Source organism: Strongylocentrotus purpuratus, unplaced genomic scaffold (assembly GCF_000002235.5).
Source record: "Strongylocentrotus purpuratus isolate Spur 01 unplaced genomic scaffold, Spur_5.0 spur5_scaffold_6, whole genome shotgun sequence".
Lineage (NCBI taxonomy): Eukaryota > Metazoa > Echinodermata > Echinoidea > Camarodonta > Strongylocentrotidae > Strongylocentrotus > Strongylocentrotus purpuratus.
This window is the reverse complement of record NW_022145612.1, coordinates 57,866,201-57,893,150: the sequence shown is the minus strand read 5'-3', so window position 1 is coordinate 57,893,150 and position 26,950 is coordinate 57,866,201. Positions and strand designations below refer to the sequence as shown.

At 36.5% G+C, this 26,950-nt stretch overlaps 2 protein-coding genes across 2 annotated transcripts; one reads left to right on the top strand and one right to left on the bottom strand.

Annotated features, from left to right (window-relative positions):
* Positions 1–1,617: 1,617 nt before the first annotated feature.
* On the top strand, positions 1,618–5,385 carry LOC580752 (U3 small nucleolar ribonucleoprotein protein IMP3; the record flags this gene model as incomplete). Its single annotated transcript, XM_030973561.1, is given in 3 exon segments — positions 1,618–1,669; positions 3,155–3,227; positions 4,304–5,385. Coding segments are annotated over 3 exon segments (149 nt in total), but the record flags the coding sequence as incomplete, so codon positions are not given.
* A 4,584-nt stretch (positions 5,386–9,969) lies between these two features.
* LOC105443468 (mitochondrial substrate carrier family protein ucpB-like) lies at positions 9,970–26,905 on the bottom strand. The gene is made up of 6 exons (XM_030973558.1): positions 26,749–26,905; positions 15,580–15,739; positions 14,633–14,772; positions 13,572–13,777; positions 12,789–12,954; positions 9,970–12,341 (listed from the first exon to the last, which is right to left on the bottom strand). Exons 1-6 carry the CDS (start codon positions 26,870–26,872, stop codon positions 12,154–12,156), a joined length of 984 nt encoding a protein of 327 aa, XP_030829418.1. The 5' UTR covers positions 26,873–26,905; the 3' UTR covers positions 9,970–12,153.
* Between the last annotated feature and the right edge of the window lie 45 nt (positions 26,906–26,950).

Below are 26,950 nucleotides of genomic sequence, written 5' to 3'. Positions count from 1 at the left end.
TAATTTGCAATTCGCGAAAATTCGCGAAAATAAAACCCTCGCGAAAATAACAGCTTATACAGTAATTCTTATTTTCCTTTTCGGAGGCCGACCGAAGGTGCATGGTGCTGGAGGCATTACGTTATCCGTCCGTCCCACTTTCGTTATCGTGATATTTCAAGAACCACTTGAGATATGAACTATAACTTGATGAAAATATGTATCACCATAGGAAGACAATCTCATTAGATTTTGGAGTAGCTACGGTAGGTCAAATATCACAGAGGTCAACTTATTAAATTCCAGGTATTGGCCTCATTATAGCAATATCTCAAGAACCACTAGAGATATGAGGCTCAAACTTGTTGGTAATATGTATCAAAATAGGAAGATGATCTGATTAGATTTTTGGTTAGTAGGACAAAAGTCACTGACATCAACTTCATAAATTCCAGCTATTAGCCTTGTTATTGCTATACCTCACGAACCACTAGATATATGAGGGTTATCATGTATCACAATAGGAAGATGATGTGGTCAGATTTTGGGTAAATAGAGCAAAAGTCACAGAGGTCAATTTCTGGAATTACAGGTTTTAGCCTTGCTATTTCGATATCTCTAGAACAACTAGAGATATAGGGTTCAAACATTGTGATAAGAAGGTCAATGGTCAAAGGTCATAGAGATCAATTTCTGAAATTAAAGATATTTATCCTTGTTATCGCGATATCTTAAGAACCATTAGGTCTAAACAAAAAGATGTGGTATTGCCCTTTAGGTGCCAGAACCTGGGTCGGTTGGATGGATATCATTTCTTTAAACTTTTTTTTTCCCTTCAAAACAGCAACCGTTGCCCAAATAATAAAATATTCAGTTCTTGTATAGCGCATGATACGTTATGAAATAACATCTCTTATGCGCTTCCAAAGAGCTTTGGATATTATTACTAGTACCCTAGCTGGTTTCTAGCTGGTGCATGGTATATACACGTAAACGAGGCCGGGTCTACTTGTTTACGCTAGCAGGATTTTGAAAATAGGGCAGAAGACGAGTGAGAATTTGGGAATAATTTGATTCTTTTATGCATTTATATCTTGTTAAACAAACAAAATACATATTTTGTTATTCATTAAATGTTTGTTTTTCTAAAAAATGGTTTTTAAAAAAAATGGTCTCAAAAAGCCGACCATAGATTTTAAGATTTTTGGGTCGGTAGCAAAGGGCTATACAACATCTTTTTATTTAACGCCTTAGAGGTATCAACCTCAAACTTGATAGTTTATATCAGGATAGAAAGAAAGTCTCATTAAACTTAAAGGAAGTAGGTCAAAGGTCACAGAGGTCCATTTCTGAAATGAAAAGGTTTTAGCCTTGCTATCACAATATCTAAATCAGGTTACAGTATTACTATAAAAAGATGATCCAGCTACAGTTTGAGGCTAGTATGTCAAGATCATAGTTCTCGATTGATATTTGATTATAGGCTTTTTTTTCTTCATTGTGATGTGTTTCCATCCCACTTTTTCTTGTCTTATTTTCATGGGGGCTTCATTCTGATTCACATCTTAAATATGAGGATGCCTGGAAATCTGTGTGTCTATTTTATGTCAGTCCATTTCCTTGACTAACTTTCTTCAGATATTAGGGTTGGACCAGAATTAGTTTTAGACCCAGCCTTCCTTGTTACCAGGTACAATTGTTTTTAAACATACGCAGAGGGGGGGGGGGGGGTTTAACACCCTCTTTATTGTTTCTGTCAGTGGTGGAACCAAAGGGAGGGGGGGTGGCCCGGACTTGTAAAGAATTTATTAGTTTTAAAATGATATTTACAGTGCGACACAGGTTCAAAGATCAATTTCAACCAAAGAAGAAGTAGGGATGTACATCCCCTGTAGCATTCTGTGTAGATTTCTTTGAATTTAACTTTCAAATTATGCATATTTAACAGAAAATGCAATTGACATTTAAATTACATATTAGGTAATCTTGTCCTTTTAGGGGGAAACAGGATAATAAAGGCGATTTAAATGGTTAGAAAAGAAAACAGTTTTCACAGCTCTGCCAACAATCCCAAGATGAATGTACCACTGATATCATGGGTCTTGTTAAAATGAAGAATCACTCGTAATGCGTGGTAAAAGAACAAACTATTATTATTATTATTATTATTATTATGAAGAACTCTGCGCACCAAATACGACAAAACAACATGACAATTAGACAGGCTAGGCGACCAAAAACAAAAATCGGGTTCACACCATACATGGTATTTGCCTAAATATTGTGTATGGTGTGATGACGATGTTGTGTTTGATGATGAGGGTGTTGTGATGGAATTCATTTCAAATCTGTGATCGGAGTCACAATAATAATTGTAAAAACAAGGTAGAAGTTTAATGCTTTGATTTTGTAAATCATTCTTTATTTGGGTTTATTCAAGTAGTCATTTCATTGACTATGTTCAATAATGAAATAATCGATGTGTGCTGTTGTATGGGCCTATTCGAATAATCAAATCTTGAATCAATGGCGAAGCCTTCATTTCTTTGTTTTTTGTACAATCACTGGCCATGTTTTGTTTTTTGTTTTATGGACAAAAAGCATATATTTTTAAAATCTTTGCTTATGAAGGAAAAATTTGGCTTATTCATGGTATATGAGGTATGTGGACCAAACCGTTGAAGGGACAAATGCAGGAATCTTTTCACACCCTCCTGTCCCCCTAACTAACAAAAAAACAAAAAACAACACACAAACAACCACCCCCCCCCTCTCAAAAAAAAAAGTGTTCCTCAAAAAATAGCTTAGCCCACTGACCTCATTTATCAGCTTTACTTGAGTACTATTATGACCATGATAAATCTAAAACTCATCTCCATGATAATCTCATGCACTTCATATTATCTTCTTTCTTTCAAATCATACATAAAGGGGAAAAGTCTGATGTCCTGGGTTATGAGAAAAATAAACATATTTTATATAATCTTTATTACACATAAAGGGCTATAGCTGCCGATGTCTGTTTACAGACCTTGTACTTGATGATAATGATGATATAGAGATTTGAGCTAGAGAAGTGGAAAAACTTTCTGCCATCAATTACCAAATGTAGAGAAATTTATAATATTCAAAAACCCTTTTCTTCTTGTTGTTCTTCTTTTTTGTGTTTAATTAGATCGATGGAAGATTTTGTAACGTGGACAGATACATCAAAGATCAAGAAACACATTGTTGAATACAATGAGGAGGTAATGTTTTAAACATGATGCTATCTGTTGAGTGCCAGAAGGGCATAAACTATGATTTACACAGAGTCAATGCCCTTCTGGCTCTCGATATACTTTGTATTAATTCAAACCATACTCAAATCTGTCTATTGGTAGCTAATTCCTAATTAAAAAGTCATAACCAATATGAATTTGAAATCTATTTCATGATGAAATTTTGAGTGTAATTTGTTTTCTGTCCAATGATACCCCCCCCCCCCCCCCCCATTTATGATATTTCTTCTAAGTGTGCCTGAGTCCCAGGGTCTTTAAAAAGTATTGTTACAATTGCATTGTACCAAGTTTGGGCTGTTGGAACGAATGTGGGTTAGGCCATATGGATGTGCTTCTTCGGTCTAAAATCCTTTTAACAGTTATATGCTTCTTGTTTCTGTGCGCCATTGTTCAAAATAATCTAATGTATCTATTGGTAGGCGTGCACAGAACCTTGTTTCAATCCATAGGATAACCTTATATACCTTAATTCTCACAACTATATTATTACAATCTAATTACATTTTAGTTTAATGCAAATCGTCACAAAGCAATGAATTGGCTCTATACACCATTCCAGACATTTAAGTGTTGAAAGATTTTTAAAAGCCCGTTTTATGCCTTTTTTCATGGAAAAATGATTGGAAAATTCAAAAATGGTTGGAAGAATTTACTGTTAATCACTGTTAGAGGGTGTTGCACAGTGACACCTTCAAAGAAAACCATAGATATCTTTGTGGTTCGAGAATATTTTCAAGATTTTTCGCATGTTAGAGGGCTAGTACAGTAGAAGGAATATAATAAGTAACATTTCATACAAAAATTATGCAATTTTTTCATCCACTTTTAACGATGTTACCGAGTCACTTTAAACAATTGGAAAATATACCCAAGAACAAAAGTGACCTTAATGGTAACTTTGGGCAAAAAAGTGGCCAAAATAACACAAACGTTGTGAGAAGGTTCCATATGAACCAGCACAATATTTTACCCAAGATAAGCTATTCAAACCTTTCCCACCCAAAACTTCTCAGGCTCTATAATGTCTTTATTTTCTATTGCAGAGGGATGATTTTGATCTGATGTGAAAGGACCTCAGATGCTCATGAAGAAAGCAACTTGTTGCAGTAATGAAACAATTACGGTGGCCACAACCTATATAGTGCTGATGGAGACATCTGGTCATCCAAATACTAAATGCTTGCTTGACCAAGTTGCAGGTCTGGAAAGTTGCTTCTGTAATGTTGCCACTTGTGAATGGAGACATTGGAAGGATGTTTTTACTGCATCATTGGAGCATGTTCGAAGAAGATCTGATTCTAACCTTAGCCAAGCCCAATCTGCACTTATATCACAAAATCTATTATCAATTTATTTCTGTCTTTCATTCTTCTTGTGTCTCTCAATGGAGGCGTGATGGCTCAGTGGTAGAGCAGTGGTCTCTTTACCGGGTGGTCCCAGGTTTGAAACCAAGTCGATGCTAGTGCCCTTGGGTAAGGCATAGTCCTCATTACCAAGTCCCTCAGAGAGGACTTATTAGTCTCTTGGTTGCTTGTAAGTACAAGCAAGTACAAGCACATACATGCCTTCTTAGCAGTGAGATAAAACAAGCAAACAAATGAAACCGAACCTAAACGACCATCTCTGACAGTGCTACTCTTTCCAGTTAAACTGTGCTTAAGCACAGTTCTTCGCGAAGCTGAGGAACTCGATAAGAAGGTGTTCAGATTATCTAATGATGAAGAGCGCTTCCGTCACAAAGTCTCAAGATGTAGGTCCTGTGGTATGCCATCATAGATGTATACAAATACCCTACAAGTAGAGGTACATGTACTCTACCATTATTGATGATTGAACTGATTTTTGTTATGAAATTGAGGTAGAATTTTAGATAAAGAGTAGAAAATCATGGACCTTTAAATGTTGAGATCAATAATGATATATATCCTCACATTGGCATTTAAGACTTCATGTTTCATATCGTACATGTATATTGCAATTACTCCATTTGTTGTGTGCAAAAGGTGTTAAATACTAAATAGGTACCGGAAGGAAGGAATTCCTTGAATGCTGTGAGCGCTGAAATCGGCTGCCTAGCAGAGCCGGGGTAATAGTTGGAGCGCCTTGAGCACCATGCATGGTGGATATGCGCGCTATATTATTTGCACTTTTTTGTTTTGTTTAATATGTAATTGTTTATCAGTCTATTTTGTTTGTTATAGCGCTTTAAGAGACTTTGGTGGTAAGCGCTTTATAAGTAACATTTTTATTATTATTTATTTATTATTATATAAATATCCAATATTATAATTAAACTAGATAAATGGGACTGTGTCTCTAATATGCCTCCTCCTATATGTATGTTCATCAGTGATGATGTGACCTGTAGGGTCTGACCTCACAAACCCAAACATTCTATGTCATCTTTTCATGCTCGTACAGACATACATATACCCAAGCCCAGTTTGGTCAACAATGGTTCAACTTTTGTGAAGTTATCACAGTAATGAGATATTTATATATGGCTTTGAGTGTGATACAAGAATATATTGTCATAGCAAGAGCAATATATTCTTGTATCACACAAAAACAAAGCCATACAATATTATTATTGTTATCTATATCAGGTTGACTAGTGAATATTTGACTTACCTGTGTAAATATGGCTTTGTTTTTGTGTGATCGATTTCGATAGTTGAAGTTCCCGGATGACGAAAACCATATTGATCCGTCATCTGGGTACTGGGCTAAAGATATTAAATACACTGATGTATTGTACCACTTGGAAGCCTTATATAGATAATAATATGGGATCTTTTACACTTTCCATGACCCTGTGATCTTTCACATTTTGACCTATAACATATGTGCATGGCTGAGATCAAGGGTACCCTTTACTGACTTCAACTTCATTTGGAGATAATATGAAATCGGTTTCCCTACAATGTTTACAATTATTATTAATGTGATGCTAATAGTGTGAGGAATCTTACCAAACCATCCATTATGGCTCGTCATGGTTTTGTTTTGCACTAGCACGCATAATGCCATGAAAAATGCCCATATATGGACATTAAAACGTTACACGGGAAGCGCATGTATTTTTAAATATCAATTTATCATATTTTTGCCATGTTTTTTTAATAAAATGAGAGAATGATATCTCTAATTGATTTTTCAGTGTGTTTCATTCACTGATCCTGGGTGTTGAATGTTTTTAATTGCCGTTTGAACATTAATGAATCGTACATAACCTTGGTGTCCGGCTGTTGACCAAAATTTTTTGGAAAAAATTAAATGAAAGAATAAGCCTCATAAATTACACCCATTACAAGAGCACACACACACACACTCGTATGAGTAGGTCCTTGGTGGTCAAAAGCATTTTTTCAGAATGATAAATTATTAAGATACAAAGAAAAATTATGTCAGTCTTTCAAGTAGATACGTTTTAGATAACATTTTAAACCTAGAAAGAGTTGTACTATTTTTTATATCATCAGGCAAACTGTTCCATTCTTTGATGCAAGAGATATGGAAAGAGGTCAGAGTGATATTTGTTCTTGCAAAAGGCTGATGAATAAGACCCCTTTGACGTATTTTATAATTATGGATTTGTGAGTTCTGATGGAATAAATATAGATTAAAGGAAACTGTCAGAATTATGAAAAAGTATCTGTCTAAATTTGGCATATAAATAATTAATTGTTCTTTGTTTTCTTATGTTCTATCTTACTCCTGTTCCTTTGTTTACAATGCAGCTGCTTTCATGTGATCCATGTTTTTGTTTGTTTTTTGTTTGTTTCACAATTGGGCCTTGAGCATTTGCTTTCAAGAGGATTTGTTGCCTTACAAATCTCATATTATTATCATCATTCTCTCATCATTTCCTCTTCATGTTTTCCTTCTACTTTTCCTCTCCATGTTTTTCCTGATTCATTCCTTTATCGTTTACCCTACTCTTCCATGTAATACATTCCTCTTCACAGCCATCTCCTACCCCAGTCACAGGGACTGTCACACCAATGAAAATGATGCGAGGTAAATCCAACCTTAATAAACAACTACCCTAAAATAAAGCAGAATGGTAAAAGTATGAAAGAAATCAGACAAAAAATAAGAATTTTGGAAGCTGGAATCACTATATGTATGGGTATTTCAAATTGGCTGCATCGTACTGTCACTGTGACGTAGTATTCAACAACTTTCCAATTTGTTTCATCACACAAAATGTCTAAAATGTCATTTTTGCAAGATGTATGACTCTGAAGGGATTTTCCTTTTAAGAGGACCTACAACTATATGCTACCTAATATATTTCGAGATGTCCCTAAAGGAAGAAGGCACTAAGGAGACAAACAGAAATTAATGATATTTAGGTATACAACAAACAAAAGAGTAGTCTGTGACTATGTTACAATCCACTGACCGAATTGCCAATTTGATATTCGTATAGATTTAGTGATTTTAATTTTTCAATCATTCCAAACTCTTCTTATTTGTCCAATTTATTTCAAACCTCTGCCATTCTGTTGTCTTATTTTTCTGATTTCATACAAATGAACATATTACAAAGGTTACCCTTGAACAATACTTACAAAGAAAGTTCAGAGTTGGTTTGGTATGTGACTGAGGTACAACTCTCTTTGATTGAAGCATGATGTTATTTTTTCGTCACATCAATAACAAATAAATACATACATCCTTTATATATTTAATAGTTCATATTCATGTTTAATATACTTCATATTGCTATTTTACAGTTAAATCAGTTCAATTCAGCTTATTCACAGTAGAATGAAAATTCAGCAAATCACTTGTGTACATTTACACTAAAAAATTACATGTGCTATAAAAATCAAGAATACTTTAAAAATACTTGGAAGATACACATTTACCCTGTTACATTTGTCAATATTGGAAAAAATATATAAAATGTGTGCATCCATACACTGTACAATTGTGCAAATTATGATATCAACTACAGTACAATATTACTGGTGTCATCATTTTTTGTTTTATCTGACCATTCCTAATTATGGCAAATTGATTATATAAACCCTTTACACTTCACACAGACTTTAAGAAAGGCTATATTCATTAACAGAAAAGTTGCTAAAAAATCTCCCATTGACATTATATACCTGACAACAGTGCACTATTGTAGTCTAGTTTATTAATAAAAACATCCACAACAAAATGTAAGAAGGGCATTAAATATACTCTCATGACAAGACAGTATCAGAACTATTCAAGAAGCCAGAGAAATTGGAATAACCATAGAAGGAATTCTTCACGCTTTAGTGGTACATACACAAATATTATCTCTAAATCATTTAGATTAATTTATTTCCAGTATATTGACATTTGGAACTAGTAAGGCCTTTATATAGTAACAGTATTAGTTATTTGACAAGAATTCAACTTCTATCAATAGACCGGTTTACAAACATATTCAAATTTTATGCATACTTTTAAAAATAGTTGTTCTTGACAATGTCAATCTGAAAGCTCACCTGAGGCTTGCCCGACATACCAATAAGTAATGTACGCTGCAGACTGGAATCTGAGTATCGTGTGTGTGTGTGTGTGTGTATTGGGTTTTTACAGACGTGTATCAATCAGATATGATTATTTACGTCTGGGACCGACCTTTAAACGTCACCATCCGAAAGACGTGACTCAGTTTCGAACCTGCGTCCTCGGCTGAATCAGTTTGTAACTTCCACTTTTCAGCTGGATTACAGGCGCACGCCACAACGCCTAGCCTGAGTATCGTAGTTCATTCATTAATAACGGGTTAATGGAATAACTCATCAGTAGGTCCCCAGGAAAGATACATCCATGAATTGGAATATGTTAGTAAACTGGTCTATTTCTGATAAAAGTTCAGAGTCTGTAAATGAAGACTATCACTACACCTGAACTTTTGTTGACTTTACAGTGAGTCATACGGTGTCATGAATACATTGACTAGCTAGAGATGCAAACAAAAAATGAACTGCATATTTAACCTTGGCAAGTGTTTTGTGCAATATTATACATTCATATTGTTCACAATCGCCATGAATAATGTACATAGTTCTCCACACACATTCGTAGAAGTACAAAACCTGTATCACTAAATGAGGTAGATATGCTATTACACTAGTAGCTTCATATATACACGAACATAGAATAACTTGTGAAACAGCCTCACATAATATTCAGCACAATATTAACTTTGTTAAACTTTTTTGTTTGAAAGAACACAAAAATACAAGTAAACACATATCATGAATTCATACATAACTTCATCATTTGTGCATAAATATCCACAAAATATATCAAATTGTTCAGTTAAGACATTTGATACACTGAGCATTATGGTCCTCCTTTAAATGACATACAGATTTAAAAACATCATTAAAATATTTGAGCAAATGCTGACTTGAATACATTATCCACAGAAACGATATCGGTAATCATGATCTAGTCTTCCTAATTATGTCTCCATTTGATTTCACAGTGTTTAAATACAACAATTTCAATAATTTACTTGTAAATATTTAAATCTATTGGAATTAATTCAAGAGAAATTTGGATATATGATCTATCAAGTATATCAATTCTGCATGATTATTTTATAAAAGGCAAATTTGTATCATTACTAAAATCTTGCACATAAAACAAAATATTTTAAAAAGCTCAAACTATACTTGCCATTTTAAACTTGTTTTTAAAATATATATTGTAATTACTGTATGAGCAAGTCCAACATATTTTGTCCCATACATTATTGACCATATCAAAGATTGTAGTACACCCTATAGTAGCATCAAATTGCTAGCTTTACTACAGCTGGGTTCAGACAAAATTATCATGGAAAAATATCAGTTTCAATGTTCATTTGTTATTCATTCTATGATTTGGGGGAAGTATGGGACACAGAAAGACCATATACACTGTAGTTTGAAATTGCCTGTAAATAGCGTTTTATCAACTTTTGTTTAAATATCTGGGATGCAAACCAAGGTTTTTAAAACCATTTTCTGCATCCCTAGACATTATAGATGTTTGAATTTTATATAATCTGCCTAAATAAAACAATGGAAAACAATACCATTTTGACCGAGGATGAGAGGTAGAGTATAGAAATAAAACCCTGATAGAGAAGCATGGCAAGCTTCATGAATGTTAAATGAATGTTTCATTTACTAGTCGTAGCGCTGTGAAATGCCCCTAACGATGACATGACTGATAGAGAATGTATTTGAAATGTGTGGATCATTTATTTTGAATAGCTGTGGAATCAAATTTTCATTCCAATTTATAAAATGACATATCATTTCTGCATGATTTTTGTAATATACAAAGCAAACATTTTGTATTATTACAATCATGCAGATAAATACCAAAAATATTTGCTTTATCAAAGCCCCAACTGTCAATGACATAACAGTTGGGTTTTTTTATCAAAGGAAAGTTAGAGGTAGAATAGAAACAGGAAATGCTGTGATACAAAGGTAATGCCATTTTATTTGAAGAGCAAAAAATGAACATTTTATTTACTACTAGAATTGTGAGATGATGTTAATACCATGATTGATTGAGAATGTATTTAGAATGTGGATGATTAAATTGAATAGACAAAATTAATATAGATGCTATGTGCACTTCCACTTCTTGGTAGTTTTGATTAAACCGTCTTGCAATAAATATTAGTGTAATTGATAAGTTATTCTCATCATCGGTTAAATTGCATTGAATATATATATATGTCAACAGATTATTCAATAGGTAGTTCTGGTATAGCACACATCACATTAAAACATCCCTATGCGTTTCCAAAGAGCATTGGAAATTATTATCCTAGCTTTAGCTCCGCCAGTCGTTATCAGCTTACAGTGCATTTCAAACAATAATCCTACTGTGTACCCATTTACCTCACCTGGGTGGAATGTGGCAAATGCAGATCTAACGTCTTGCCAAAGAATGTTAGAGCTGTGGCAGGGATTTGAAACCCGTACCTTGTGGTATATAGTCCAGAGAATTATCCACTGGACCATAACACCTCTACAATACACAAATGTCAATGTACTAAAAACATATTTTAAATGCAAGACATATTCATTTTCAATTCATTTTCAATTCATGATTCCAAAATATTTATCCAAACTACAATATGTTTGGGAGCACTCAATATAAACAACATCTTTCTTTATATACAAAAATATAAAGTCTATAACTTGCTTCCTATTCTTTTGCATAAGGTTAAAGTTTGCCTGTAATACATTACTGTTATTTCAAAAATAAATTCATGATATATTACCACACAGTGTAATTTGTACAGTTTGTACGATCAAAAACCTATTTCAGGCCTTGATGTTTTGCACAAAACTTTTGCTTTGTCCCATCATGAACAGTACAGGTATGCATGTTTAGTAGCATTTCAAAATGAATCTTTAAATAATGCATTGAAAGACTTAGTCAAAGCCACCCTTTTGAGGTAAATAGTGTAACAGATAGAAGAGAAGAAGGAGAAGAAAAAGAAAGTAAAAAGAAAAAGAAGTAATGAAACCATGTTATCAATTAGTTACCCAAGAAGTACAAGCAAAGTTACTTTTCTGCACCATGCTTTACAATAAACTCCCCATTACCATTAGGCATTTAATAAACATCTTCAACTCTATTCTATACCTTTGACCTCTGACTCTAATAGTACTCAGTTACAAACAATTTAGAAATGCTGCATTTTATTGAAAATATCCCTTGTAGGTTATATGTTGCTATGAATTTCTCTAAAATCCTAAGTCTCCTTATGGGCATTTTCTTTAAAAAATAACTCTGTATGAGTTAAAGCCCTTCTGGCTCTGAGCAGGCATATTATTTCTATCTATATTTATATTCTGACTACCTACAATGCATGCCTATGTTAAATGGGGTCTATACCAGCTAACCTTCTTAGCTGTTCAAATAAGATGAAACTGATGATGGTATGTGGTCCTATCCTCAGCCAGTTTGGAAAGAAACCTTTGTAGAGACCGTATAAACCTTCTGACTTTACTGTCTTTAAGAAACAATCAAGAGAGCCCTTGTATGCACGCTTTTCTACTGGAAGATCTATGCAAAGAAAACAAAAATGTAGGAAATAGGAGGTATGTTTAAAAATGAAACACAGAATCAGTAGCCAATATTAGAGAGGTAAGGATCTTTACAGCATTTATGTGCTGCAATTTGGTTTGTCTGTGAACACCTTGATATTGACAGGAAAAACAAAGCAAAAGACAAAGGTAAATTAGAATAAAATATCAAGTCTATAACATACTTCCACATCTTGTATGATAGTTTTAACACCGTACAAAGAGAGACCAAAGAATTGAAAGAGCACCACCCTCCGCAGTAGTACAGAATCATATCTTTCTAATCACTGACTGAAATTGTGTTTTGGGGCATACCAAACTACAGACTACAGACTTCAAAGAAAGTAATTACAGAGGAACAAAGATTAAATTTAAAAAAACACAAAGCATTGTCATTATAAATCCTTTCATTTTTTGTTCAGCCTACCTTTAATTTTCTGGTTCATCACCCTTGTTTTGATGACATCCACTGGTGAAGTCGCTAGCGCTGCAACAAAACCGGCTACCATGGACGAGAAGATGTGTAACTTCAAGCCCTCTTCCATCAAACCTAGGTTCAGCATGGTGTGCTTGGTGTGATCGTATGTCGGAACCTTTGTTTGTAGAGAGTAATAGAATTAGTTAGCATGGTGGCAGTAGAAAAGATAGGAAGAATGTATCTTTAGAACAGATCTAGGTTTAATGTGAAAATCTGAACAATCTATAAAAAAAAAAAAAACCTGTTCTATTAAATGCCATGCCCCTCCCCCTGTAACAAGACGTTATACTATTGTAACAAATAGCACTAATGAAATAGCTTTATTTAAAAAATGAGGTTCTCATCCAATTAAGCATCATTTCGTCGGCCCACTATGCCAACATTGATATACACCATTTGCAGTAGTCGTAATTGCTGCCATGACAAATGTCTTTCCCCTCAAATGAACATATTGAAAAATAGAGGTCCTACGTTTGCCTATTACAAATTGATGAATTTCGACTTGATGACAGTAAGTGATTTTCATACATAGCAGGTAAAAAGCATGCAAAATTATAAATTATCATTTGACCCTCAATTTCAAACTATAAACTGTGGACCAAACACAAGACACAACCAAAATTGTAACCCTGAACCAAACCTGAAACCACACTCATCTTAACCCTGTATCTTTGAGGAATTAAGCCTCAGAGCGAATGCAACATAATCTTCTCAAGGAAGGTCTTACTATACCTGAGCAGCAGTAAGAATCATGGCCCTCTGCACTGTGGGGATGGTACCCCTGTATAGCCCTCTCAGACCTTCAGCTTTAGCTATATCAGTGAAAGCATGCAGGAAGCCCCTGTACCTTGGCTGCTGTCCTTGCTCTAGTTTGGCCTCTGCTTGGAGTCTAACTCGTATCAGGTCTGTTGGGGTTGCTATCCAACTGCCTAGTGCACCTAACACAACCAAAGGCACAGATAATCATTAGATTAAGTGGTCGAATGTCACAGGGACCAAAATGTATTAAACCAACTCCAACCCCACCAATGATTTGGCCATCCAGGGTTATGTCACTTCTTTGCTCAGTCTCTTGTCACTACGAACATGACGCACAACGAGGAAAAAATATACAGTTCCTCAGGTAGACAAAGGAACATCCCTTCACTGCTATTATGTAAAAATGTGTAGAACAGGTGTCACATGCATATTCACCTGTTTTTACTGATTTTTACATAATAGCAGTGAAGGGATGTTCCTTTGTCTACCTGAGGAACTGTATATTTTGTCCTCTTTCATTGTCCGTCATGTTCATAGTGTGTCCTTCCCATGTAGGTTTTATTGGTATGAAAATTTACTATTGAAAATGTTAGTGGTGCAGAAAATTGCATATTCATTACCTTTCAATGGGTTGGCAGGCAGGAGACTGAAATCTCAGAAATCTCACTTACACAACCAAAGCCCTATTATATCAGGCAGGATTAGCACTTTTAAAACACCGTGTTCAAGATCATCAAGGAGCTATAGTTTTAACAGTGACCACAAAAATGTGCAATCAATATTTGACTGAAGAAGGAATTTTATGGAAAAAAGTGCCTGTCATTGTCAAAATGTATTAATTTGAAGTATAATTTACTGAAGAGTAGTGCATGTGTCTTAATGTGCATCTACCATATCCTAACAGTGTATGCCCAAGTTTAACTTAGCCCAGTCATTATTTTCTTCGATAAACTGCCTAGCAGTTGGTAATAAGTTTCATGCCTGATGTTTTGACAAATCAGAGGCGTAGAATCTTGATGTGTGAGATATCATACCTGATGTAGCCCCGGATGCAATTTTCTTGTAGAGTGGTGTATGGGCTGGGTCTGTAGCACCAAAGAGACGCTTGATAGGTTCATAAGCACCGATCCTGATGGAGCTGTAACTGGCTTCTCTTACCAGAGCTGGAGTGATTCTGCAAGAGAAAGAATGCAAGATATGAAATTTATGACTGATCTTAGAGCTCATTCATTTATCAAATAACCAACTTCCATGAAAAAAATTAAATAATTCTGAACTTCGATACTCCTCTATAATCTCCATCAGAATGCTCATAATTATAGAAAGAAAATGTACTGTATTGTAATGCTGGCAAACTGTGTACCTCGTACTGTACACATTGAAAATTGCATCCATGTTTCTTTCTGATGTCATTTTCGGATGAGTGAACAATAAACTGGACTTGATAACGAGTGATTTACAGTCTTACTTATGCCTTGTAATCTACTGAATGGTTCTAAAATGAAGAGTAAATATCAGTTTCAGGAAATGTATGCACTGTACACAGGGTTAACAATGACACAATTAATGCACTGTATGATTGATTTCATCACTTAAACATTCGATTCAGTCTTGACACTCTTGAATATATCACACTGTTCTATTCTTGTAAATGTGTAAAATTATATTCTTATAAATGCGTATATAACAATAGTTGATATTTAGTGGTAAAAAGTAAGGATCAAAGATATGAAAGGTAGCGTCTCATAAAAATATCATAAAAATTTGCTGACATCCAATGATCCAAGAGAAACATATCATATTAAATAAACACATGCATGACAGGTGTGATTGGGATGTCAATAAACTAGTTGTCTGTTCAGAGCCAGAAGGGAGGCAACTCTATTTTAATATATACGAGTTAACACCCTTCTGGCTCCAAACAGATGATATTATGGTTTCGTTAACACTCCAAGTGCAAGGAAAGGATTATATATCTGACCCTTTATACAATCCTCTGATTCCTTCGTCCTTGGCGATAGTCAACGCTCCTCTGATTATTCCCTTGTAGTATCTCTGCTGGTAAGCCGACCTAGCATTCGCAGAGTTGAGCTCCCCCTCCAGTTGCATACGAATTTTGGTCACATCGATCGGATTGGTTACTAATTTGAAGAATAACATTTGTAAGTAATAAATTCAATTAATAAATAGTAAGTTTATACTAGTACAGATATTGTTAACATTGATTTAAAAACATTGTCCTGTTATTTATGTAGCACATAGTAAAGCTTACAAAGCTTACATCTCCGCGCATGTGCTTTACGTTCAACCGGCCTCAGCCTCGTTTTCAAACACTGGCGCTTTTTGCCCCTACTACTAGGCCTCTCATCTCTACTCAAATCAGACGCCAACGAACGAAAGAGACAACATTTTCGGTCTAGGCTAGTCTCTATGTGACACTTTACCTTTACCTTTACCGCAAATACTGGAAGAATGCTGAGACAGCAGTCGAGCTACCGGAGTGAAGTTAGAAAGATATTCGATATTCGATATTCGATATTCAAAGTGCGAATATCGAGCCAGTTTGATATTCGGATTTTCGGATGTTCAAAATATCACAATTCAATGCACATAAACACATCTGATGTAAGCCTGTGTCTGATAGATATGAATACAACAAACATTTTGATATGACTTTTATCCCGGTCAAAAGGGGATAAGTCACATATCTTTTTAAAAAAGATACATGTTTCTCTTTAAAATATATTTATTCCATACACATGCATATATCGGATATATGAGCCTTTTTTTAGGTACCCATCCCCTATTGACCGGGACCATCATCTGTTGTCTGATAGATATGAATACAACAAACATTTTGATATGACTTTTATCCCGGTCAAAAGGGGATAAGTCATATATCTTATTTAAAAAGATACATGTCTCTCTTTAAAATAGAATTATTCCATACACATGCATATATCGGATAACGGGGCCCTTTTTAGGTACCCATCCCCTATTGACCAGGACCATCATCTGTTGTCTGATAGATATGAATACAACAAACATTTTGATATGACTTTTATCCCGGTCAAAAGGGGATAAGTCATATATCTTATTTAAAAAGATACATGTCTCTCTTTAAGAAATAATTATTCCATACACATGCATATATCGGATATATGGGCCTTTTTTAAGGTACCCATCCCCTATTGACCGGGACCACCCTCTGTTGTCTGATAGATATGAATACAGCAAACATATTTATATGACTTTTATCCCGGTCAAAAGGGGATAAGTCATATATTGTTGGCGGGAAAGTTGCAACTGATACCCCCTTCTTTTCTTCTTCCTCATGCAATTTTTTGAGGGGGAGGGGGTGATGGGAGTGTAGCATCGTTACCATCAAGGTGACCGTAAGGCATTATGCGAACGATGGCGTCCCCTGTATAAAGACTTTTTAAAGGTATATTTTACTTTATACCTTTGAGAATTATATATAGAGACATCTTGCCAAAGGAGATATAGCCTTAGCCATATCCAGGCATCCAGAAGCTCTTCAATTTCAGCCAATGAAGAGTTTCAATATTTTAATTTTCCATGAATTATCACCCCTCAGGATACTAGTAATCATAATTAATAAACCTAACTTGATTTATCCACAATTTTGATTTCATGAAACTTTCCTAACACCGAAAACAAACTAATTGCAAACTCATGCAGTCCTTAAATAACTTTGATAATGGGCCTGCTTGGTCTACTTAGTATCTCAGTGGCTTAGACTGGATGAGATCAGTCGTGGACAGGGTGGTGGGGCAAGATTTCCAACAAGGAGGACAAATTACGATGGAATTATGCTTTACTTCCTTTCTTCCGTCACCACAGGAGCGGGGGAAATCTATATATAATTATCAAAGATGAAAGGAAAAATAAACCTACTTAAAAAAGACAAATATTCAGGGCCATGTGTCGCCACCCGCCTCCCCACAGCTATGCCAAAGCCGTGAGGTGTCCTCCATCCAATATTTCCCTTTGTTATGCGACTTATCCTCTTTTGACCCGGATAAAAGTCATATAAAAATGTTTGTTGAGTTCATATCTATCAGACAACAAATGATGTTCCCGGTCAATAGGGGATGGGTACCTTATAAAGGGCCCCTATATCCGATATATGCATGTGTATGGAATAATTATATATTAAAGAGAGACATGTATCTTTTTTGATAAGATGTGACTTATCCCCTTTTGACCGGGATAAAAGTCATATCAAAATGTTTGTTGCATTCATATCTATCAGACAACAGATGAAGGTCCCGGTCAATAGGGGATGGGTATCTAAAAAAGGCCCATATATCCGATATATGCATGTTAATGGAATGTTTAAAGAGAGTCATGTATCTTTTTTGATAAGATATGTGACTTATCCCCTTTTGACCAGGATAAAAGTCATATCAAAATGTTTGTTTATTCATATCTATCAGACAACAGATGCTGGTCCCGGTCAATAGGGGATGGGTACCTAAAAAAGGCCCATATATCCGATATATGCATGTGTATGGAATAATTATATTTTACAGATAGACATGTATCTTTTTTGCCAAGATATGTGACTTATCCCCTTTTGACCGGGATAAAAGTCATATCAAAATGTTTGTTGCATTCATATCTATCAGACAACAGATGATGGTCCCGATCAATAGGGGATGGGTATCTAAAAAAGGCCTATATATCCGATATATGCATATGTATGGAATTAAGATGTGCTACAGATACCTGTATCTTAATTGGATAAGATATGTGACTTATCCCCTTTTGACCGGGATAAAAGTCATATCAAAATGTTTGTTGCATTCATATCTATCAGACAACAGATGATGGTCCCGGTCAATAGGGGATGGGTACCTAAAATAGGCCCATAATGCATTTGTATGGAATAATTATATTTTAAAAGAGAGACATGTATCTTTTTAAAAAGGATATGTGACTTATCCCCTTTTGACCGGGATAAAAGTCATATCAAAATGTTTTTTGCATTCATATCTATCAGACAACAGATGATGGTCCCTGTCAATAGGGGATGGGTACCTAAAATAGGCCCATAATGCATTTGTATGGAATAATTATATTTTAAAAGAGAGACATGTATCTTAATTGGATAAGATATGTGACTTATCCCCTTTTGACCGGGATAAAAGTCATATCAAAATGTTTGTTGCATTCATATCTATCAGACAACAGATGATGGTCCCGGTCAATAGGGGATGGGTACCTAAAATAGGCCTATATATCCGATATATGCATTTGTATGGAATAATTATATTTTAAAAGAGAGACATGTATCTTTTTAAATAAGATATGTGACTTATCCCCTTTTGACCGGGATAAAAGTCATATAAAAATGTTTGTTGTATTCATATCTATCAGACAACAGATGATGGTCCCGGTCAATAGGGGATGGGTATCTAAAAAAGGCCCATATATTCGATATATGCATGTGTATGGAATTATGATGTGCCATAGATACCTGTATCTTAATTGGATAAGATATGTGACTTATCCCCTTTTGACTGGGATAAAAGTCATATCAAAATGTTTGTTGCATTCATATCTATCAGACAACAGATGATGGTCTCGGTCAATAGGGGATGGGTACCTAAAAGAGGGCCCATATATCCGATATATGCATTTGTATGGAATAATTATATTTTAAAAGAGAGACATGTATCTTTTTAAATAAGATATGTGACTTATTCCCTTTTGACCGGGATAAAAGGCATATCAAAATGTTTGTTGCATTCATATCTATCAGACAACAGATGATGGTCCCGGTCAATAGGGGATGGGTACCTAAAACAAGGCCTCTATATATCCGATATATGCATGTGTATGCATGGAATAATTATATTTTACAGATAGACATGTATCTTTTTTGCCAAGATATGTGACTTATCCCCTTTTGACCGGGATAAAACTCATATAAAAATGTATGTTGTTTTCATATCTATCAGACAACAGATGATTTTGAGGGCGCTCTGCAGCAGCCGTGAGCTTTTAATTTTGTCAGCTCTTTAATTTTTGTTTTTCCTTTTTTTTCATTGCTTTCTACTTTAGTTTGGCTTTTATTGTGAACTCATTACTACTTCATTAGTTTTGGACATTACTTCAATAGTTTTTAGACACAGTCATGGTATATTGCAACCTGAATCGACGATTTTGCCTCCTCTCTTTTGCACTGGTGTGCTGGATATACATAGCATTCGTGCATGTATGTCACTCAACGTACGCGTTGGAGATTGGCGAACTCGCCATGGATCGCACCATGCCCGTCAAACCTTCATCCGTGGATGCGCTTCGTACGCCAACGAGGATCACGTATAGCACTGCGGATCTCTACAAGCTACGAAAGCACAAAGTGAAACCCTCCCCTTCCATGGTTAGAGCAGCAAAAGAATGTGGTGTTTACAAGGTACGTGGGTGTAGAAGCGGTCGAAAGATACAACGTAATATTCAAGTGCAAATTACATCACGTCACAGACAGTGTTTGAGCCAATCTCACTATCGAAAGTTTCCTTGTAACCTGCATCCAATTCACATAACTAACTCCACTCAATTGCCATTACCAACCATTCTACTCTCCAATGTACGCTCTATGAAGAACAAAATTGATGATTTAAACAGTTCACTGATAGTGAATAAATGTGATATGGCTGTTATCACCGAAACTTGGCTCCAAGATAACATTCCTTCTGGTTCACTAGATATACCAGGCTATGACTTATTTCGTAATGATAGAATTGGACGTGTGGGGGGTGGTGTTGCTGCGTATATTCGTTCTGACATCAAAACTGAAACAATTGAGTTCCTGCATGACCCAGATTTTGAGATTCTTTGGTTAAAATTGACGGTATCACGAAAACACGTTATCTTCATTGCTGTGGTTTATTATCCTCCCCAGTCTGGAAGAGTTTTTGAACAGCGTATAATTGACAAGTTGATTTTCTCATTCGATACTATTAAGACGCAACACCCTAATAGCTACTCGATCATCTTGGGTGACTTCAATGATCTTGATACCTCTCCACTGTGCAACAATCTCCTACTTAAACAAATAGTCACCTTACCGACGAGAGGAGATAACATTCTTGACAAGGTTTTCACAGATTTATTTGACTATTACAATACTCCAATTGTGATTAATCCTATCTCTAACAGTGATCACAAGACAGTGATTGTCAAAGCCTGTGCTTCGATCCCAAAGGAGACTTCCAGAGCAGTCACATTCCGTCCCTTTCGTGAGTCCAGTGTTCGCGCTTTTGGAGATGAGATCACCTCTACCAACTGGAGCCATCTCTTAGAGCATCCTGGTGTCAACGAGATGGCTGCTGATCTTCAAGAATCTCTCTCTGAATTGTATCATCTGCATTTTTCTATCATCTCCATAATTCGCAAGGCAGATGATAAGCCCTGAATCACCAAGCGAATCCTGTCTCTCATCAAAGAAAGGCAAGCTGCCTTTGATTCCAATAACATGGCACGTTATAAGAGCCTTCGCAATCAAGTTAAGCGTGAAGTCCAGGTACGTAAAGCTGCTTTCTATTCCAACAAGGTGAAAGATCTTCGGAAATGTCATCCAAGTAATTGGCATCAACAAATACGCAAGATCACCGGGATGAAAAAGAAGTCTACTGTTCTACCTGGTAGTGAAATGTGCTTATCTGAGCAAGCAAGTTTCATCAATAACCATTTCGCAGGAATTTGTTGTCAATTACCTCCGCTCGAAAGATCTTCTCTACCGGCTTTCTTGCCTGCTTCACATCCTCCTCCCAACATTGAAGCTTATCAAGTGTATCGTGAACTGTGCAAACTCAAACCATCTAAATCCACACACCATGATGACCTACCCACTAGACTTATCTGTGAATTCGCTCCTGAGATAGCAGGTCCTTTGACTATGGTCTTTAATAAATGTTTAGAAACTGGGAATTTTCCGGATTGTTGGAAGGTTTTAGACATTGTTCCAATCCCTAAGAATACACCATGTAATACTGTTGACCAACTAAGACCAATATCACTCACCCCTACCTTTGCAAAGGTTTTTGAAGCATTTCTCACTAAATGGTTATATCAAGACATTATGAGCAAAATTGATAGTCAACAGTTCGGTAATATGAAAGGATCATCAACCTCTCACTATTTAATAAGTATGATCGATTCGATCTTGAAAGGTCTTGACAAACCTGGTTATGTTGCCTCAGTCTGTACTATTGATTATGCTAAGGCATTTGATCACATCAATCACAATGTGCTGATTGAGAAGTTGTTTGATTTAGGTACTGATCCAAATACTATCCTTCTCTTGTGTAGCTACTTGGAGAACAGATCTCACTGTGTACGTTTAGGATCTACCTTTAGTGGGCCCCTGCCTGTTACATGTGGAGTACCGCAAGGTACGAGGCTCGGTCCCATTCTTTTCCTAATCATGATAAATGATGTTGCAACCTCTACTCCTCTGAGATGGAAATATGTTGATGATTTGAGTGTCGCTGAAATCAGACACAAATCTCAACCCTCCGTATTGCAAGATCATTTATCTTTGATCACCGAGTGTTCTGTTGATAATCAGATGACCCCTAAGCCTGAGAAGTGTAAGGTATTGCATATCTCTTTCCTTCGGAACCAGATTGTTATGCCCGAAGTTAGCATCAGTGACTCTGTCCTTCAGCCTACTGAGTTTGTTAAGTTATTGGGAGTGCACTTACAGTCTGATATGAAATGGGATAGACAAGTCGAGAATGCTGTCAAACAAGCATCACGACGTTTTTACATCCTTTGTGTTCTTAGAAAACACAAAGCTCCACTAGAGGATTTGGTTGCTATTTATATTATGTATATTAGACCGTTAGTTGAATATGCCTCCCCAGTGTGGTCATCATCTATTACTGCCAATCAGTCGAACAAGATCGAACGAGTCCAAAAAAGATCTTGCCGTATCATTTTGGGATATAATTATGTTGATTACCTTCACGCCCTTCAAGTTTTACAGATTCCATCCCTTGCAGATAGACGACAACAATTGTTCATAAATTTTGTTAAATCATTCTTGCAATCCAGACATTCTTCCATGCTCCCTCCACGTAGGGATTCCTTACCAAATTTTCGCCAGTTAAGAAACAGTGACCATCTTTGCCAACCAACATGCCGTACATCCAGATACCAAAATTCTTTTATACCACAGGCAGTGAAGGTAATCAACATGATGAAACTTGTGTAAATCTACCAATTTCTAATTTCCTTTCTGGTGTTTTCCCCTCTCTTTCTCAAATTCTTCTCTTTTCCTCCTCCTTCTTCTTCCATTCTTCTTTGGTAGATTACACATGTTTCTTTTTCCTTTATGTACATGTATTTCATAATTCTTGCAATAATGTCTATTGTCTACAATGTTTAGATACTTTCTCATTTTACAGAGTCTACAGATTTTATTGAAATTTCCCTAACTTTCTTCCTATCTCCTTCTCTCTCTCTCTCTCTCCTCTCTCTCTCTCTCTCCCCCTTTCTCTTTTCCTATTTCTCTCCATCTGTTTTACTCTCTTCTCTTTCTATGCTCTCTTGGGAATTTCTTTATTGTATGTTTCATGTATTTCGGGTTAATTGCAATGATGTCTACAATGTTGAATACCTGGACTGTTTTTACAGATTCTACAGATTGTATGTTACATGTATCTCAGATTAATTACAATGTCTATAATGCTTGGATACTTAACCCATAGGAAAGAAATGAGCCTGCCGCATACTCCTGCGGCAGACTTGCCGCAGATCTGCAGCAGACCTGCCGCAGACAGTCATCTTTTTCACATGCAAATTAGTTTTGCCGCAGACTTGCCGCAGACTTGCCGCATACTCTTTCAGTATGATGAAGAGTCTGCGGCAGGTCTGCCGCAGACTTGCTGCAGACTTGCCGCACACTCTTTCAGTATGATGAGGAGTCTGCGGCAGGTCTGCCGCAGACTTGCCGCATACTCATTCAGTATGATGAAGAGTATGCAGCAGGTCTGCCGCAGACTTGCTGCAGACTTGCCGCATACTCTTTCAGTATGATGAAGAGTCTGCGGCAGGTCTGCGGCAAGTCTGCGGCAAAACTAATTTGCATGTGAAAAAGATGACTGTCTGCGGCAGGTCTGCCGCAGACTTGCTGCAGACCTGCCGCATACTCTTTCAGTATGATGAAGAGTCTGCGGCAGGTCTGCCGCAGACTGCCCCAGACTTGCTGCAGACTTGCCGCATACTCTTTCAGTATGATGAAGAGTCTGCGGCAGGTCTGCCGCAGACTTGCTGCAGACCTGCCGCAGACTCTTCGTCATGAATATTCATATCTCATATAGACCTGCTGCAGACCTGCCGCATACTCTTTCATATCCAGTACGTGGCAATAAAGTATGCATGTAGAAGAACCAGTGATAAACTGATTGATACTTCATAATCGATATTGGCAATATCAATATTACCAATTAGGTAATACCAATAGATATCGATATTACCAATTAGGTATATTCTATTCTCAATTGTATTAACTTCATCACATTGATCATTTGAAGTGTATTCAAGAGTAACATTTAAAGTGACACAGGCTCGTACACATATATATACTAAATATGTATATTGTTTCTTGGTTAGTAATCATAGTTTCTTCGTTAGTAATCAATATATCTATTGCTTAAACGTGAATGTAATTGTAACATGATCAGACAAAATAATCTATTGGTTAATAATGGCAAAAAGAAAATAGAAATCACAAAAATGATGTGCATTGTCTTAATTTGCTTAACAAATCATGATAAATGTATTTTTCTGTCACACGTGTAAAGTAATAATGAATATGCATGAGATGATTGGTTTCAATTGGCCCTATTAGACTTTAATGGGATTTCCTGTGGCAGACCTGCCGCAGACTGTTCCTGTGGTGTACTGGTATGCGGCAAGTCTGGAGCAAAGTTTCGCCCTGCCGCAGATCTGCCGCAGACTGTTCCTGTGGCATACTAGTATGCGGCAAGTCTGGAGCAAAGTTTCATCCTGCCGCAGATCTGCCGCAGACTGTTCCTGTGGCATACTAGTATGCGGCAAGTCTGCAGCAAAATTTCATCCTGCCGCAGATCTGCCGCAGACTGTTCCTGTGGCATACTAGTATGCGGCAAGTCTGGAGCAAAGTTTCATCCTGCCGCAGATCTGCCGCAGACTGTTCCTGTGGCATACTAGTATGCGGCAAGTCTGCAGCAAAATTTCATCCTGCCGCAGATCTGCCGCAGACTGTTCCTGTGGCATACTAGTATGCGGCAAGTCTGGAGCAAAGTTTCATCCTGCCGCAGATCTGCCGCAGACTGTTCCTGTGGCATACTAGTATGCGGCAAGTCTGCAGCAAAATTTCATCCTGCCGCAGATCTGCCGCAGACTGTTCCTGTGGCATACTAGTATGCGGCAAGTCTGGAGCAAAGTTTCATCCTGCCGCAGATCTGCCGCAGACTGTTCCTGTGGCATACTAGTATGCGGCAAGTCTGCAGCAAAATTTCATCCTGCCGCAGATCTGCCGCAGACTGTTCCTGTGGCATACTGGTATGCGGCAAGTCTGCAGCAAAATTTCTTTCTGCAGCATACTTCGGCATACTCTTTGCCGCAGACTTTTAGTCTGCGGCAGGTCTGCGGCAGATCTGCGGCAGGTCTGCGGCAGGTCTGCGGCATACTTTTCACTTTCCTATGGGTTGGGCTGTTTTTACAGAGTCTACAGTTGGTATTGATATTTCCCTAACTCTCTTCCTATCCCCTTCCTTCTCTCTCTCTCTCTCTCTTTCTCTCTCTCTCTCTTTCTCTCTTTCTCCTTTTCTTTTCTTCCCTCTCTCCCCTATCTTACTCTTTTCTCTCTCTATGCTCTCTTGGGAATTTCTTTATTGTATGTTTCATGTATTTCGGGTTAATTGCAATGATGTCTACAATGTTGAATACCTGGACTGTTTTTACAAATTCTACAGATGGTATTGATATTTCCCTAACTTTCTTTCTATCCTCTTCCTTCTCTCTTTCTCTCTCTCTCTCCCTCTCTCCTCTCCTTTCTTATTTTCTCCCTCTCTCTTCCTCTATCTTACTCTATTCTCTTACTATGCTCTCTTGGGAATTTCTTTATTGTATGTTACTTGTACCTTCTCAATACTTTAAATTTAAAAAATTATTCTTTAGCTGACATATTCCCCTCTTTTCACTATTGATCTTTTTTAAACCCAGTCTTATGCATTTTAATTTTCTTTTATTGGACTCTCGGTCTGTACCTGATTTAGATTTTGCACAGCTCGAGAGCCCTCTTTTGACGTAATTGTAATGATGTATACTTATTGTTTATATGTCCTTTTTGCAATATTTATTGATAATAGTTTAGTTATTTGATATTTTAACTTATGTAACTTATGTATTTATTCATTACTACTATTTTATTATGTATATTTGATTTAAATTATATTTTTGTACCCAAGACAGTTGTCAGTCTTTGGACTGTTTGCTCTTGGTTTTTGATGTTTTGATTTCAATAAAAATCCTATATATATGATGGTCCCGGTCAATAGGGGTTGGGTACCTAAAACAGGCTTATACCAGATATGTTTATGTGCATTGAATTGTGATATTTTGAATATCCGAAAATCCGAATATCAAACTGGCTTGCTATTCGCACTTTGAATATCGAATATCGAATATCGAATATCTTTCTAACTTCACGCCGGTAGTCGAGCTTCCAGGTCTATCTTCTTGGTCTATCTTCTTGTACTCATACTAAAGTTAAAGTTCATTGTTTTCATTTGGGATCTGTTATATCAGATATACTGTTAAATCTGTCTGTATGACAAAAAAGAAGGAAGTAATTCATTAAAGTAATAGATCTCTAACTTGTTAGATCTAGAATTACGTCTAACAAATTAGGTTTAGACATATTCATATAGCAGCGACTTTAGCTACGACGTAGTCGGAGACCTAACTCCTGGAAGCTCCAACACCGGCGTCGGAGCTTCCCGGAGTTATCGGGGACCCAGCCCTTCAGTCACCGGTGATGTCGGACTGCAGAGGGGCCGGTGGCGAAAAGTTTTGTACCCGAAAATGTGACAAAAGAAATGTGCAAAAACGCGTTTGATTGTCTTACCGAATGCAGCACACATGCATGATATCCCTGCGAAGGCATATCGGAGTCCTGTCTCGGTCCATTCGTTCTTTTTATCAACAAATATGGCCTTTCCCTTGGACTCTGGCATGTTGCCTCCGCCCATTTTATCTGTGCTTAGCTAGCTAGAGCTCTCAGTACAATATAAAGCATACACCGAAAGAGGGCGGAATAGTTGAAAAGT

What these genes read in the sequence shown, in the direction of transcription:
- LOC105443468 (XM_030973558.1), bottom strand. Translation starts at nt 26,872, where the DNA reads ATGGGCGGAGGCAACATGCCAGAGTCCAAGGGAAAGGCCATATTTGTT. An exon ending in ATCAGAGGATTGTATAAAGG is followed by an intron (nt 14,773 to 15,579) that starts GTCAGATATATA and finishes TTTCTCTTGCAG; the next exon opens with AATCACTCCAGCTCTGGTAA. An exon ending in TGATTCTTACTGCTGCTCAG is followed by an intron (nt 12,955 to 13,571) that starts GTATAGTAAGAC and finishes CTACAAACAAAG; the next exon opens with GTTCCGACATACGATCACAC.